Here is a 15,420-nt window from a genome sequence, read left to right as displayed (position 1 = left end):
CTATTGACTTACTTCTGGAAAACAGTTGGTTGATTTGGTTAAAAACAAAATTACTAGAAACAATGCCTAAATCCATCCATCAAAATGGCCGACCCAGTAGACCAGATAAATACTCCTGTAATTGAAACAATTCACAATGTTCTATAGTCCTCTGGGTTGAACCAATGCCAGATTCCCGCTCTAAGGGCCACTTTGGAAAGCCTTAATTCATGGATCATTCCAAGATGTCAGATGAGCATGTAAAAAATCCCGTCAGACATTTTATTAGCAGGTTATAGTAGGCTGTGTGTGAGAATAGTTTTTTTCTTCTCTTACAACTCTATGAGAAACTATACTAGAATATGGAGAGATTTTACATCTTTCAAGACATATTTAATAAAGGTCTGTTTATAATAACTTTTGAGGCATGTGTACTAGTGAATAGTACTTTATGCAACGTCCCTCGTCATTACCAACTCATAAATATTAAGTGTTTTTTTGGGTGACTTATATTTGGACGTGCTGGTGGTGATCAGTGCCATGTGCTGACATACTGGAGAGCAAAATCAAGCCAAAATAGGGCTCCATTTATGATGAAACACGTTTCTTTTCTCGGCTCCAGAGACAAAAGAAAATAATTTGGCGAGGGTGGAATAGGGCAACTGTTAAATGTAGTGAAGACATTTCACAAGCCTAAAGAAAGGTATTAAAAGGAAGCATGAAATAGAGTTTTATATCATGAAGCAGAATCCTATTTCTGATAAACAAAAGTCAGTCTGAATTTTTGGATAATCAGTAGGATTCAAAGGGATTCTTTTCCTTTGCAATCTCATTCTCAATGTTCTCCCCGAATCATTAATCCAAAGTTTCCAGTCTTTCTTTCCAGCATTATCCCCCCAGTCATCGGAGGTAACTCATTCTCCTTGCTCAAAATTCTAGTCGATCCAATAAGAGTTTTTGACCTCACAGTTAAAACACTTCAAAATCAACCAGAGTAAGGAAGCCTTCTTACTTCCCCTAAACCAGTTGTCATCGAACAGCCTCCAATTCTTGGAGACCCCCTTTGTGTCAGAAAAGAACTGTGCTCCATAGGGGTTTCAATGGCTGTGACCTTTCAGAAGTAGATTTCTGGAACTTTCTTTTGAGGCCCCTCTGGGTGGACCTGAACCTCCAGCCCTTCGGTTAGCAGCTGAGGTCTTAACCATTTGCACCACCCAGAGACTCGTGTTTACGAGACTTGGATTATTTTCCTTTTGAAACTCATTGCATATTCTGGGATGTACGAGTACTGTTGAGGTGAAAGGGCCTAGCGTGAGAGGACTATGAAATCTTACGATGTGAGAAAATGAACACATGCACAAAACTAAAAAAGATGACTTTTTTTTCTCAAGCCCACAGACTGTGAAGCCTTAAAGGTGGCAAAGAGCTGGTCAATTTAAGCAAATGGGCTTCTTAATGTGCAAAACCAAAGTAATCCTAAGAATTGTAATCCGATTATGCTTCTTTTATAAATAATCTATAAATTTTCCTGTAAATACACACACAAAAAATGTTTGAAGAAATTATTAAAGCCTGTACTTAATACAAAACACAATAAAAGGCGGGGAGGTGCCCGTTTTCAGACCTATCTGAGCCAATTCTGGGTCACTTTTTGGTGAGATTTTGTCACGCTGTTGAAGCCTGTGCTTTCTCGGTCTCCTAAATGGTGACCACCCATCTTTTCCTGCCCCAAACAACGGCTCCATGTGGCTCAATGCTCATGGCAGCTGCTCCGTGCAGTCCAAGTGGTCTGGGATCGGAAGGCCAGTTATAATGGTCAGACATTTGTTCCATACGGTGAAGGTGGGACACACGGGCTGCGCAAAGGCGATATCGAAGGTGTAGAGGTGGATGGAGTTCAAAGCATCATAAAAGGCGACCGAGCCGTTGTCGTAGTCCAGCAGGATGCCGACACGCCTCAGGTGGGGGGCTGGCTCGATGGGAATCTCCTTGCTATTGTGTCTCACCACCCAGTTGTTGTTACAGCGGCAGAGGGCCCACGAAGCCGAGTTCTTCCCAATCCACTCGTGCTTCGGGGCCGATTTGTATGCCAGGCCGATGGCGTACCTGCAGAAACAAAACGGTGAGGACAATAGTGAGCCTGGTTGTACATGTATGTTACATCCACTTGACGGTCTTCAGGGGTCAGGCAAATGTGCTCTCCTGTTGTCCCTCTTCCTTCTAAGTGAAAGCTTGGCAAGAACCCTGACACATGTGTTTCTCATCTTCCCTCCCCAACGTCGAGTGGGTGGAGAGAGGTCATTGTCCTCATTCCTGTTTGCACTTCCAACATTATACTAAAATTTGAACTATGTATCTTACTGTCTTTTTTTCCTTTAACCTCATGAAGCCCTGCAAAGGGAATTCTCTATACCAGCACTATCCAGTCGAACTTTCTGGAAAGACTAAAATGTTCTGCGTGGTCCAATATGGTAGTCAAGAGCTACATGTAATGACTAAACACCTGAAGGTGACTAGTGTGATTAAATTAAGGAGTGACATGGGGCTCCTAGCTACAAAATTAGACAGAACCACCTCAGACTTTCCATTCTCTCAGCCTCGGTCTCGGTTTTATCTTCTACCACACAGGGAGCCTTAACACCACTTTCTAATGTCTTCCCTCACTACACATTGAACAAATCATCACTGCCAAGAGGCCTTCTGATTATATTTCCTACTACATTAAAAAAAAAAAAATTCTGAATCTCTTCTCTGATGTTTCAATTTAAATAGACATCTGGTTATTCTAAAAGTTCTCTCACTGTTCCCAAAATAATTGGAAGAACTCCTTCTACAATGTTTTAAACGTCTTCATTGTTGTTTCCCCTTGAGGTATGTCTCCATAAGATTTGTAATGTTTCATTTATTAAGCAAAAGAGCTCTGGTAGCACAGTGGTTACGAATCGGGCTGCGAACCTTAAGGTCAGCGGTTCGAAACTACCAGCCGCTCCACGGGAGAAAGATGAGGCTTTCTACTCCCGTAAAGATTTACACCCTCGGAAACCCTGTACAGGGTCACTATGGTTCGGAACCGACTCAACGGCACTTAACAACAACAATTTATTAAGCAAACCCATTGCTTTGAATAAAGGGTGTATAATTCAGAGGCCAAGTTTAATATGTTGTAGTGGGAACCAGCCTAACTGGATATTGACATATGGTGTACCTGATTCAATTCAAAGAGAAAAATCAGTCTTTCAGAAATGGGATTCTTTAAAGGGTGGTTTTTAGAAAAAGAAAATTAACACAAAATGACATCATTGAAATAAAAAAGAGGATGGAATCGGTGGGTAGTCCATTAAGCCCAGCATGCCAGCTGTCTATATTCAGCCGGACACCCTCTTTTCCCTCTTTACATCCTCCCTGTGTCATGGGGAGGAGCTTAGGCCAGACTTTGCTATCACGAGGCCCTTGCATAAGATCCAGAAGGTTTGTGAGGAGGAAACAAACAGCAGACAGCAGGTTTGCACAGCTTGTGGGGAAGCACCTGGTGTACCTGCCTTTCTGTAGGCAGCCCTTTTCCCAAGACCACAGCTCAGTCCTTCCAACAGTCACGCATGCTTCTGGCTCCCTTACTCCTGGGAGTAACTCCAGTGAGTTCTGTTTCCCTGTGAAACCCTAACCCACATGCTTAAGAAAGGCATTTATTTTGCCATTTTAAGTATTTCCCCCAAAGAATCTCTCTGTGACCTGGTGGACACCATTTACATTCCCCAGGGAATTTGGAACCTGCATTTGCATCACAAAATGACCCTCGAGGTCTGTATTGGTTCCTTCTAGTTGTAGCACATCATTTTCATCTTTTATTACAGAATGCTGATGTTTTGTTCCTGTTTGAACCTTACCTGAACCCTATGAAGTAGCTGTGGCAGGTAAGGCTGATCTCATTTAGAAAACGGGAAAACGTACTGAAGGTTAATACAGTTCATGAGGAGCATAATACAGCATCTTGGTTCCCCTCCCGGACTCCTGACCCACTGTTGCCCATTTAATTCTCACCATTAACAGCATCAGAGGGTAAGAAAATAACCAAGTGCCTAGTCCATTAACCAAAGGAAAATGCCATTATAGTATCATTAATCTGTACAATTACATACATATTCCCATAGATCTTGAAAGGTGCGGGCAGAATGTAATGTTCCATTAAGCCACACAGTGAAACACGGAGAATTTACAAAGTATACAAATAATGTTTCACAGAGCAATGCTAACAAGCTCCATTGCACGGATCATAACATACGTGTCCATTTAAAGTTGGGGCTCTATTTCATGAGAAAATGTAAGTGCCATTAGCTGCTTCAAATCAAATTGGCCGTGGGCATTTAATCCTAGAGGTCACCCCTTCCTTGCTAACATCTCCCAGGAAATGGTTGACGACTTGCGACATGAAAGATTTTCAGGAATTGACACAACCAGCTTTGGAAAGCTCCAAAATGTCATGATTAATTTTAGGGCCCCTTACCATGAGTTAGTTTTGACATCTGGAGGGTATTTTCAAGGACCTGTGTTTATATAAGTGGAGTGGTCTGCTGGAATTTCCCGCACTATTCATCAATGGCAGCGAGATCCTAATGACCAGGCGTCCTTTATCATAAATAATTATTAATGGAGGTGTAATTATTTAAACCCTGGACTCCAGCCCAGCTCAATACAGCACACGAATCAATGAGAAACGTGTGCTTTCTTTGCACCTGACATCCACTGTGTTTTCCTTTGCACCTTTATCTTGGCTCAGCGCATCTAAAACCTGGAAACGTCAGTACAACTCCGAGCCTAGCAGGGCAGAAGGATTTGTCCTTCAGTCTGTGGTAGGATGTCAGGGCAGGACATGTTCTGGGTGAGAGGAATCATGAGAATAACAGCAGAGGAAAACGACTAGTTCCAACTAGTTCCACAATTAGGAGAAATGATTCTAATTCTTATATTTTGATTGGCTTATCCTAACACTAATAAGAGAGGTAGATACAATGTATTATTTTCATAGACTTGAATTGAAAGTTGTTGTTGTTGTTTTAAATACGTGTTTGATCCTTGTATCAAAAATAACACTGTTATAATATCACCTTCATGGACTTCTTGTGTGGTACTGTAGGATCAGCACTAGACTGCGAACCACAAGGTCAGCAGTTCAAATCCACCAGCTGCTCCACAGAAACCCTATACAGGGTGGCTATGAGTTAGAACCGACTTGACGGTACTTAACCAACAACAACACCTTCAGGTTTCTGTTTTAAATTTTGGGTTATTTTTAAAGTAAGGATTACAGACTCACTCAAAACCATAGTACTCTGTTTAGTATAGTAGTTAAGAGCAGTGATCGGCAATCCACAGCCTGCAAGCCCAATCTGGCCCACCATCTATTGTTAATCTGTTTTTTTAACAATGATGAAAGTGAAACATTTGCCATTTTTACATGAACACTTCTATGACATTAATTACATTCATCGTGTGGGGCACGCATACTATTGGCCATTTCCAAATTCTTCCATCACCCTTAGCAGAAGTTCAGTGCTTTCGAAGCCACCTGTTTTTATAAATAAAGTGTAACAGGACACAGTTGCCCTTATTCATGTGTGTATCGTCTGTGTCTGGTTTCCTATGACATGGCAGTGTTGAAAAGTTGCAGCAGAAACCATATGGCCTACAAATCTGGAAATACTGACTCTCTGGTCCTTTGGACAATGTTTCCTGACCTCTGGTTAAGATCTTGAACCCAGATTGCACACTTTCTGACTCTGCCACCTAGGAGCTTGGTGACTGACCTTGGTCATGTGCCGCTGTCATCTCATCTGTAGAATGGTATAACACTTGTCAATTCTATGAGGATTTATAAATGAATTCACATTTATAAAATGCTTATACCAGTGCTTAGCACTTAGCTATGCTAAATAAGGCTTGCTAAATGAAAATACAACAACTCAACTATTTGGACAAGCTCAGTTCAGTGACTGATTATATTTTTCAAGTTTTCCAACCATTCTCATCTCCTTTTTCCGAATGATTCCTCCACCATTAGCATAAACTCATAGCTCCTAAGCTTCCCATCTAGCCTTGTGGGTAGCTGTCATTATCTGGATCCCACAGAGCTCTTTTTTTTAAAAAAAAAGAGCACAATGCTCAAGAGAGACATTAGGAAAAACTCAAACCAGGGAAACTGCAGATAATGATACAAACTAGCTCTTAAGGGGATTTAAACACATACGAACTTAAAAAGTGTCCAAAGGAAAAAAAGGTACTAACAAATAAGGTAAACACTGTGAAGATATGCTCAGTCAGGATTCACATGTGATGGTTAATTTGATGTGTACATGATTCTCGGTGGTTCAGCAAAATATCAGTCAAACACAAGGTAAGAATGTTAGGAGTAGCTATGATTTTGCTCAAGAACAGCCTGACTAGTACCCCAATAGAAGCCTGATGACATAGTAGGTTCTGTGTTGGGCTGCTAACTACAAGGTCAGCAGTTCGAATCCACCAGCCGCTCCAAGAGAGAAAGATGAGGCTTTCTATTCCCATAAATATTTACAGCTAACAACAACAACAAAAAAAAAGAAAACAAAATGGCTCCCTTTTGGATCAAGAAAAATTGTGAGGCAGATAGCCAGAGTAATGGAGTAGGCTTTTCTTTGTGAGGTTACCTGATTTCAAAGTAGACTGCACTCTGACCTTTGCCCTTTGGTTTAGAGAACTCAGTGGGCTGGATCTAACTGACTTTGTGATTATTTCCAGTCTATGGTCATTTCTTTGCACTCACCCCATATCCCTTAAATATTTGTACCAATGGGCTCAGTCTAGAATCAGAAAACATATCAAACAAGAGAAATGAGTTTTTTTAAAACGATGATGAGCAATGTGTTAGAGCAGAGATCAACAAACTTTTACTATGAAGGGCTTTGTGGGCCATACTGCTTTATCATAATTGCTCAGCTTTGTTCTCATGGCTCCAAAGCCGCCATAGGCAATACATAAAAGATTGGCAGCAGTTAGGCTCCAATAGAACTTAATTTGCAAAAACAGAAGGCAGGCTGAATTTGGCCTGTGGGTCAGAGTTTGCAGAACCCTGTTTTAGGGCATGAAAGAGCAGTGTTATCAGACTAGCTCTTTCAAAGACCAAAGCTCTATAATCCTAGATCCAACTTTTTCCATGTATTAAAAAACTGAGTGGGTTTTAAGTAAGTTAGTTTTCATATTAGTTGAATGGGGATTTGATAATCGCTTGGCAAATATTCATGTTCCCCTACCAATTTCATGGGAAGGATATACTTTGCTGCACTATTGGCTTTGGACTTAGCCACGTGACTTGCTTTGGCCAATGTTCTTGAGTTTCTCCCACCACCTTGAGAAGACCATGGTTTGGGTAGCCCAGTGGTCCAAGCTGGACAAGAAAACACATAAAACAGACCTAGGCCCAACCTACCACACAAAGCCCCATTGAGGTTAGAATTGATTAACTACCCCACAGATGTCTGAATGAGCAATAACCAAGGATTTTTGCTTGAAGCCACTGAGTTTTGTGTTTGTTATGCAACATTATTGCAAAACTAGCTGACTGATACAGTTTTTCTGCATATTATTCTGCATAATGGATCCTGGTATTAGTTGATGCTCTAACAAGTCACAGAATGAAATGTGCCTTTTCATAACTGAAGGACAATAGATACAAGGTGCCTACCATGTGCTTCCACTTATGACCACTTCCCAGTAATGGCGGCCACTATCGATGAACACATTTCCAGCTACACCATAGCTGCCTTGGCTAGTGAAGCGCTCAGGTGTGTGACTCTTTTTGGATGACGATTCATCACGTTCTACTGTCAAGTTATCATGAGACACCTTCAGTTTTCGATGTGCAGACTTGGGGTCCAGTTTAAATGGTTGGCCTGGAAACAAGGTCACAAAACAAAAAGAGACGAGGAAGAGTTCATTGACATGAACAAGAACAGATTTTTACAATGGGAACCAGTTAGTGGACTATTGGACCTAGGGAACATCAGTCTCCAGTTCCAGGAGAACTAGATGGTGCCCAGCTATCACTACCAACTGCTTTAAAAGGGATCACATTAGAAGGTCCTGGATAGAATGGAGAAAATGTGGAACAAAACAAAATCATAAGAGACCAGGCTTATAGTCACCCTGTAAGTCTAGAACTGAACTTACCTCTGTGCCTCAAATTTTAACCAAACAACGTTGTTCCTGTTGTTCAGTATAATCACCTTGGTTCTATAGTGACTCTGTATAGGGTTTCCAAGGAGCAGCTGGTAGCTTTGAACCACCGACTTTGCTGTTTCCTGTCTAGTGCTACAGCATCACATTTGGACTCTATCCAAACAACAGACAGGTCTTTAAGAGGAACAATGACACTAGGGAGGTATGCACTCCTCAAAATAAGCAACCATTGGAGATCCAAAGGGCAGCATTTACCCAAGGACAAAGTTCAGAAGGATTAGGAAAGGAGGAAGAATAGAAACAGGAAATACAAGGAGGAGGAGGGATAAATGATGCTACATCCAGGGAACTGCAATTAGTGAGCTGAAACAAAATGTGTATGCATTGTTGAGTGTTAAAACTCTGCACACCTTCACCCAGTTCACAATCAAAAGTTAAAAAAAAAAGGGGGGTGGGGTGGGGAGAGGGAACCAGTCAACTCTCCTTGGATCATGCATTCTATCCTAAGGTAATTTGTGAATAGTGACTTCAAATTTACAAACAACTTTCAAAGACATTTGCTTGCTCGGTTTTCATGATATTCAAGATAATATGTAAGGAATGACAACTCATGGTAGGCTCAGTAAAATGGTGAACCAGGGCACGCCCCTGCCTTCTGGAACTTCTTTGCAGAATCTCACCTCTGTGTATACATTTATTCATTGCTTTTCTACTTACACTTGACCAGTAGAAATACTGACAGTCAAAATAAGCTTAATGTTTAATAGCACATGTCTTCAACCTAAATGTGTCTTGAACAAGTTTTGAGTCTCATTTACTTCATTTATACAGTGAACTTTTACTTTTTTCTTCTTGTCCTACATATTGTAGGACACAAGACTTCAGCTTATTTGCTGTCCTATGGATTTTAGACATGCCAGTATCCCATAATTCCATAAAATCTCACCATCTCTTTATGTGTGTGTGTTTTACTAGTTGTATTTTTCTAGAGATCTCTAAGACAGTAGTAAGGATTGAGGTGCTTTAGTTCCCAATAGTCTATAGGGCCCTTGAGGGAAGTACACCCTAAAGAGCTGAATGAGTTCAGTTTGTTGTAGTCTCCTCAGCATCTTGCATAGCACCTTATATACACTAGGTGCTGAAGATGTTTTTTGAAGGTACAAATACATATTTGCATGTAAATCAAGTCAAAGTTGTCGATCTGAGTATGGATGCATAAGTATTAAGCCCTGGACTGTGTGGTTACAAAGAAACCTCTATATTCTTATGCATTTAGAGCTGTTCTGAGCTTGTCTTTGTGATGTAGCCTAAATGGAACAAAAATGTGCCCACACTGTAAATAAAGAGACACTAAAGGAAATGTGGAATCTGAAGGGAAGCTTGGAACAGGAAAAGACATCAGTGGAAAAACTGGTGAGGTTTCAAGGAAGTCTAGAGTTTTCTTAAGAATAATGTACCAATCGTAGCATCTTAATTGTGACAAATCTATCAAGGTTATGTACAATGTTAACATTACGGGGAGCTAGGTGAAGACTATACAGAACTCTCTGCATTATGTTTGGCATTTTTCCATAATCTGAAATTATTCCAAAATTAAAAGTTTACTTAAAAAGAAAGAAGTAAAGAAATAATCCACAAGGGCACATGGGTACCAAGAAACAGAATTCAGTCTTGTCCAGCTTCACTCATGCTCTCTTTATACTCCACTACTGTCCAGGTGTAGCACTGTGGTTTAATGTGCCAGACTGCAAAGTCAGTTTAAATTGCAAGGTCGGAGGTTAAGCTCACCAGCTGCTCCTCAGAATCCTATACAAGGTCACTATGAGTCAGAACTGACTCAACAGCACTTAACAATAAGAACAAACTGTTGCTGAGGAGTGCTGATATGGTGCTGCAGAATCAGCATGGGACTGCTAACCATAAGTTCGGTGGTTCAAACCTACCAGCTTCTCCTTAGCTCTGTAGAAACAGGGTTGCTATATATAAGTCAGAACTGACTCAAGAAAACAAAAAACAAACATGGACGGGGATAATGAGAGGGAACAGCAGGATCTTTAGATTCACATACAACAGGTGGGATCATTCTCTGTGGTGAGGGCTGTCCTGTGCATTGTAGAATGGTCTTTACCCACTATATGCCAGTAGAATCCCCTTCGCCCAGTGTGACAACCAAAAAATATCTCCAACACTGCCAAATGTCCCCTGAGGATTGAAATCATCCCCTATTGACATGAGACCCATAGGCCAGATAGGCAGTTATGGAAAAGAAAGAATTTCCGAAGAAACAGCTACTAATTTGCTATTCTGCTATGAAAAACAATCCTATTACTGTACCAGAATATATAAATATATTCTTTCACCATAGTTTCATTCAATCTGTACACTGAGCAAATAATCCAAGAACCTGGATTATGAGAAGAAAACAATGGCATCCGGATTGAAGGAAGGAAGACTAACAACCTGTGATATGCAGATGATACAACCTTGCTTGCTGAAAGCAAAGAGGTCTTAAAATACTGATGAAGATCGAAGACCACAGCCTTCGGTGTGGGTTGCATCTCATTGTAAAGAAAACAAAAGTCCTCACCACTGGACAAACAAACAATATCCATATGAATGAAGAAAAGATTGAAGTTATCAAAACTTCATTTTGCTTGGATCCACCACCAACACTCATGGAAGCAGCAGTCAAGAAATGAAATGACATATTGCATTAGGGAATTTTGCTGCACAAGACCTTTTTAAAGTGTTCAAGAGCAAAGATGTCAGTTTGAGGACTAAGGTGAGCCTGACTCAAGCCATGGCATTTTCAATAACCTCAAATGAATGTGAAAGTTAGGCAATAAATAAGAAAGACCGTAGAAGAATTGATGCTTTTGAGTTCTGGTGTTAGAGGAGAATATTGAAAGTGCCATGGGCTGCCAAAAGAGCAAACAGATCTAGGATGGAAAAGTACAGCCAGAGTGCTACTTGGAAGCCAGGATGGGCAGACTTCGTCTCTCATACTTCGGACATATTGTCAGGAGGGACCATAACATATATTGTCATGGAGAAGGACATTATGTTTGGTAAAGTGGAGCATCAGAGTAAAAGAGGAAGACCCTCAATGAGATGGACTGGCACAGTGGCAGCAGCAATGGGCTTAGGTGTAGCAATGGTTGTTAGGTTGGCCCAGGACCAGGCAGGATAGTTATGAGTTGGTACTGACTCAATGACACCTAATAACAATATATATGTGTGTATATGTATATATACACACATACACAAAGTCCTGGTGTGGCATTGTTGTTGTTATTGTTGTTAAGTGCTGTTGAGTCGGTTCCGACCCATAGCAACCCTGTATAGGACTTCCAAGGAACAGCTGGTGAATTTGAACAGTCGATCTTTCAGTTTAAACTGACCTTGTGGTCCAGTGCTTATCCTACAGTACCACGCCAAGACTCCATATAGATTAGAATTCTCACAAGAACCCTTGCAGGCTGATTTCTTTAAACCATAAGAGGCCTGAAGTTCAGAGATGTGAAATGTGGTATAGTCATTTTGGAACTGAGAGCTACCTGCATGTCACTATGCCACACCGGCTCTCTGCTTGCTAGGGGGAGGGAGGGACACTGCTTTGGTCAGGTTGCCCCAGAGAGAAAAGGAAAACAAAGGGGGACAGAGGTAGCTGAAAGGAGAGGAGATGAGCAAAGTGAGGTCTCCCGAACTCATGCTCACTTACTGTTTGTCTTCAACTTCCCAGGCTCGCTGCTGCGGCTGCCTGCCTGGTTTATGGCCTTGACAATGAAGATGTACTTGGTGCCGCTCTGCAGACCATGCACCGTGTAGTGGTTCTGCTTGATGTTGGGCACGATCATCCAGCTATCGGCCGAATTACACAGACCTGCAGAGTCAACCAGACACAGCACAACTATTGAGTACAAGCATGGGGCAAAATTTCCAGGGTTGAGTCATTTCAGGTAATTATTGCTAAGTGGATGCTTCGTAATCTCTTTAGAGAGACAGCTAATAAACTTGGGTGCTCTTGGCTCAATGCCCTGCCCATATTTAGAGGCTTGACTAGATCTATTGTATATTATATGCTTTCAGGTGCCCTGGTGGCACAATGGGTAAGCATTTGGCTGCTAATTTAAAGGTTGCTAGTTCAAATCCACCCAGCGGATCTATCGGAGAAAGACATGGTGATTTATTTTCATAAAGATTGTTGTTAGGTGCTGTCGAGTCAGTTTTGACTCATAGGAACCTTGTGTAGGGTTTCCAAGGAGTGGCTGGTGACTTTGAATTTCTTACCTTGTGGTTAGCAGTCCAGTGCTTATCCTCCAGTACCACACTGAGACATTCTAGGAAACCCTATAGAGTAGTTCTACTTTATCACCTGTGGTCACCATGAATCAGAATCAGTTTGATGGCACCCAACAATACAGCAGCATTGTGTACGTTCGATAGATAGAAAAGCCACCGAAAATGACTATATTGCAAACTCTAGTCTGTGTGAATAGGAGCAGCACAGGCAATGTGCCTAGTACCTTAAGTGCTGGATTGGTGCATAGTGTGTGTGTGTGTGTGTGTGTCAGGAGGTAATGGAATAGAAAAGAACCACTGATTCTTCCCAATCTACACCCATTACCGTTCTTAGTTCTTATCCCAAGCATTGACTTTTGGACCTTATCAAAAACAAGGTCAAAAGAGACCCAAGTACTATATGAGAAGCTGACTTCTCTCACATAGATGTGTTACTTTGTTGTCCGGAGCTACCAAGTCAGCTTCAACTCATAGTTATCCTGTGCACAACAGAACAAAGCACTGTCTGGTCCTGTGCCATCCTCACAGTTGTGTTTGAGCCCATTACTGCGGCCACTGTGTCAGTCCATCTCATTGGGGCTCTTCTTCTTTTTCACTGACCATCTCTACTTTACCAAGCATGATGTCCTTCTCCAGGAGTTGGTCTCTTCTAATGACATGCCCAAAGGCACATGAGACGACCCAGTTTTGCTGTCCTCTCTTGTAAGGAGCATTCTGGAAGATTTGTTTGTTCTGGCAGTCTATGGTACTTGCAATATTCTTCTCCAACACCACGATTCACATATTCACTGTCCAGCTTATAAGGCAATTGCATAGAAGGCGACTGAAAATACAATAGCTTGGATCAGGCACATCTTAGTCCTTAAAGTGACATACTTGCTCTTCAACACATTCAAGAGGTCTTTTGCAGCCAATTTGCCTAATGCAATATGTTGTTTGATTTCTTTCTTTCGTGTCCTTGGATTTCCTGATTGCTGCTTCCGTTAATGCTGATTTGTGGATCCAAGCAAAATGAAGTCTTTGATAACGTCAATCTTTTCTCCACTGATTAGTTTATTAGTTCAGTTGTGAGGAGTTTTGTTTTCTTTACATCGAGGTGCAATCCATACCGAGTCTGTATTCTTTGATCTTCCTCAGGACATATTTCAAGTTCCTTGTCCCAGAGTTGAGTCGGGGTTGATGCTCTGGCTACTCTTTGCAGGATGTGGTTTGGGGAGGTAGCCGAGGATTTAAGGTGCTTGGAGAGACACACAGGAAAAAGGAAGCTTGTTTTGTTTTATAGCTGGCTGAGACTGAAAACATGGCTTTGGTACCAGACCCGACTTTTCCCTTTGCAGCCATCAAGAAGTTTCCTCACTGTTGAATTTCCTTAGCCAGGCCAAGGAAGAGGTCTGGGTCCCTCCATTTCCAACTCTCCCAACTGGCATCCAGCCTCCTTCACTTTCAGCTTATTTTCAAATCAAAGCATCAGCTCTTTAGGTCTGGAGGCACCTTCCATCTTGGTCTAGGGCTTGGTCTTTTTGAGACTCTGACAAAGCCTTTGTGTGGAAAGAAAAGCACATCTCTACCAATCCATAAATACTTGCATAGCATTTCAAGAGATTCCCAGCCCCGGTAAAGTCTTTGAATCCTATGAAATACTTTTCTCCTATGGTTGAGTTTAAAATGTTCTTGGTATACTCACAGTTGAGAAGAACTTAAAAGTATTTTGTCAGTTGTGAAAATATACCTTATAGGAGTTACAGATTCGGTGCATGGTATTTTTAGGTTCATCTCAAGTCTTTAAAAAAATTAAAAAAATTTTTTTAAACATGATCGTGTCAATTTCTGTATCTTTTTTTCATTTCTACCTGTGAATATTTTCACCAGGACTGCCAAAGTTGGCTTGCGTTTCAATGTATGTATGCGTGTGTGAGTAGGGGGTGTGTTTATATTTAGAGAAATTGGAGGTACAATGCTGCCCTCCTCTAATTTCCCCTAGCTCCTAACCCTCAGTTCCCCTACCAATTCTTAGTCTGTTGTTAGTTGCCGTGTTGTGTCAGTTCTGACTCATGGAGACTTTATGTATAACAGAATATAACGTTGCCCACTCCTACCTGTTGATGATCATTGGTATGCCTGAGTACCTTGTTGGGACTATTATGTCAGTGCATCTCATTGATGGCTCTTCTTGTTTTTGCTGACCTCTAACTTACTCTGGTAGCGTAGTGGTTACGAATCGGGCTGTGAACCTCAAGGTCAGCAGTTCGAAACTACCAGCTGTTCCGCGGGAGAAAGATGAGGTTTTCTGCTCCTGTAAAGATTTACAGCCTCGGAAACCCTGTACAGGGTCACTATGAGTCGGAATCGACTCTACGGCACACAACAACAACAAACTTACCCAAAGCTGACATCCTTTATCTAGCTATTGATCTTTCCTGATAACACGTCCAAAGAAAGTAAGAGAAAGGCTTGCCATCCTTGCATCTAAGGAGCATTCTGGTTGTATTTCTTCTAAGAATGATGTGTTCATTTTTCTGGCAGTCCAAAGTATTTTCAGTATGCTTCACCAACAGCACAGTTCGAGCACATCAATTTGTCCTCAGTCTTCCTTTTTGATTGTTCAGTTTTTGAATGCATATAAGGTAACTGAAAGACCATGGCTTGGATACGACACACCTTAGTTGTCAAAGTGACACCTCTACTTTTAAAACGTTTGTAGCAAATTTGCTCAATGGAGTATGTTATTTGATTTCTTGAATGCTGTCTCCATGGACGAAGACTGTGGATCCAAATAGAATGAAATCCTAATTACTTCAATTTCTTCGTTATTAATCATGATGTTGTTTTCAGAAATTGTTTAGTAACACGGACGTATTAGAAAGGCTCCTTACTATAAGAGGAGACTTCAAAAAGTTCATGGAAAAACGGAATTAAAAGATGATGCAATTTTCA

General features: G+C 41.3%; 1 protein-coding gene across 2 annotated transcripts in view; it reads right to left on the bottom strand.

The window, feature by feature from the left end:
* Positions 1-1,330: 1,330 nt before the first annotated feature.
* Positions 1,331-15,420, bottom strand: part of MID1 (midline 1 (Opitz/BBB syndrome)) — a 225,943-nt gene continuing 211,853 nt past the window's right edge. The window contains exons 8-10 of one of the 2 annotated variants that reach the window (XM_006835640.1): positions 11,906-12,067; positions 7,691-7,898; positions 1,331-2,085 (exon numbers count right to left, since the gene is read on the bottom strand). In XM_006835640.1, the coding sequence (XP_006835703.1) occupies positions 1,737-2,085; positions 7,691-7,898; positions 11,906-12,067 (719 nt within the window). In that variant the 3' untranslated portion in view covers positions 1,331-1,736. The remainder of the gene's footprint in view (positions 2,086-7,690; positions 7,899-11,905; positions 12,068-15,420) is intronic. The other variant, XM_006835641.1, reaches the window with a different exon arrangement.

The sequence above is a fragment of the Chrysochloris asiatica genome, unplaced genomic scaffold (assembly GCF_000296735.1).
Source record: "Chrysochloris asiatica unplaced genomic scaffold, ChrAsi1.0 scaffold00018, whole genome shotgun sequence".
In the NCBI taxonomy this organism is placed as follows: Eukaryota; Metazoa; Chordata; class Mammalia; order Afrosoricida; family Chrysochloridae; genus Chrysochloris; species Chrysochloris asiatica.
The sequence above is the reverse complement of the archived record's forward strand: the minus strand, read 5'-3'. Positions and strand labels throughout refer to the sequence as shown.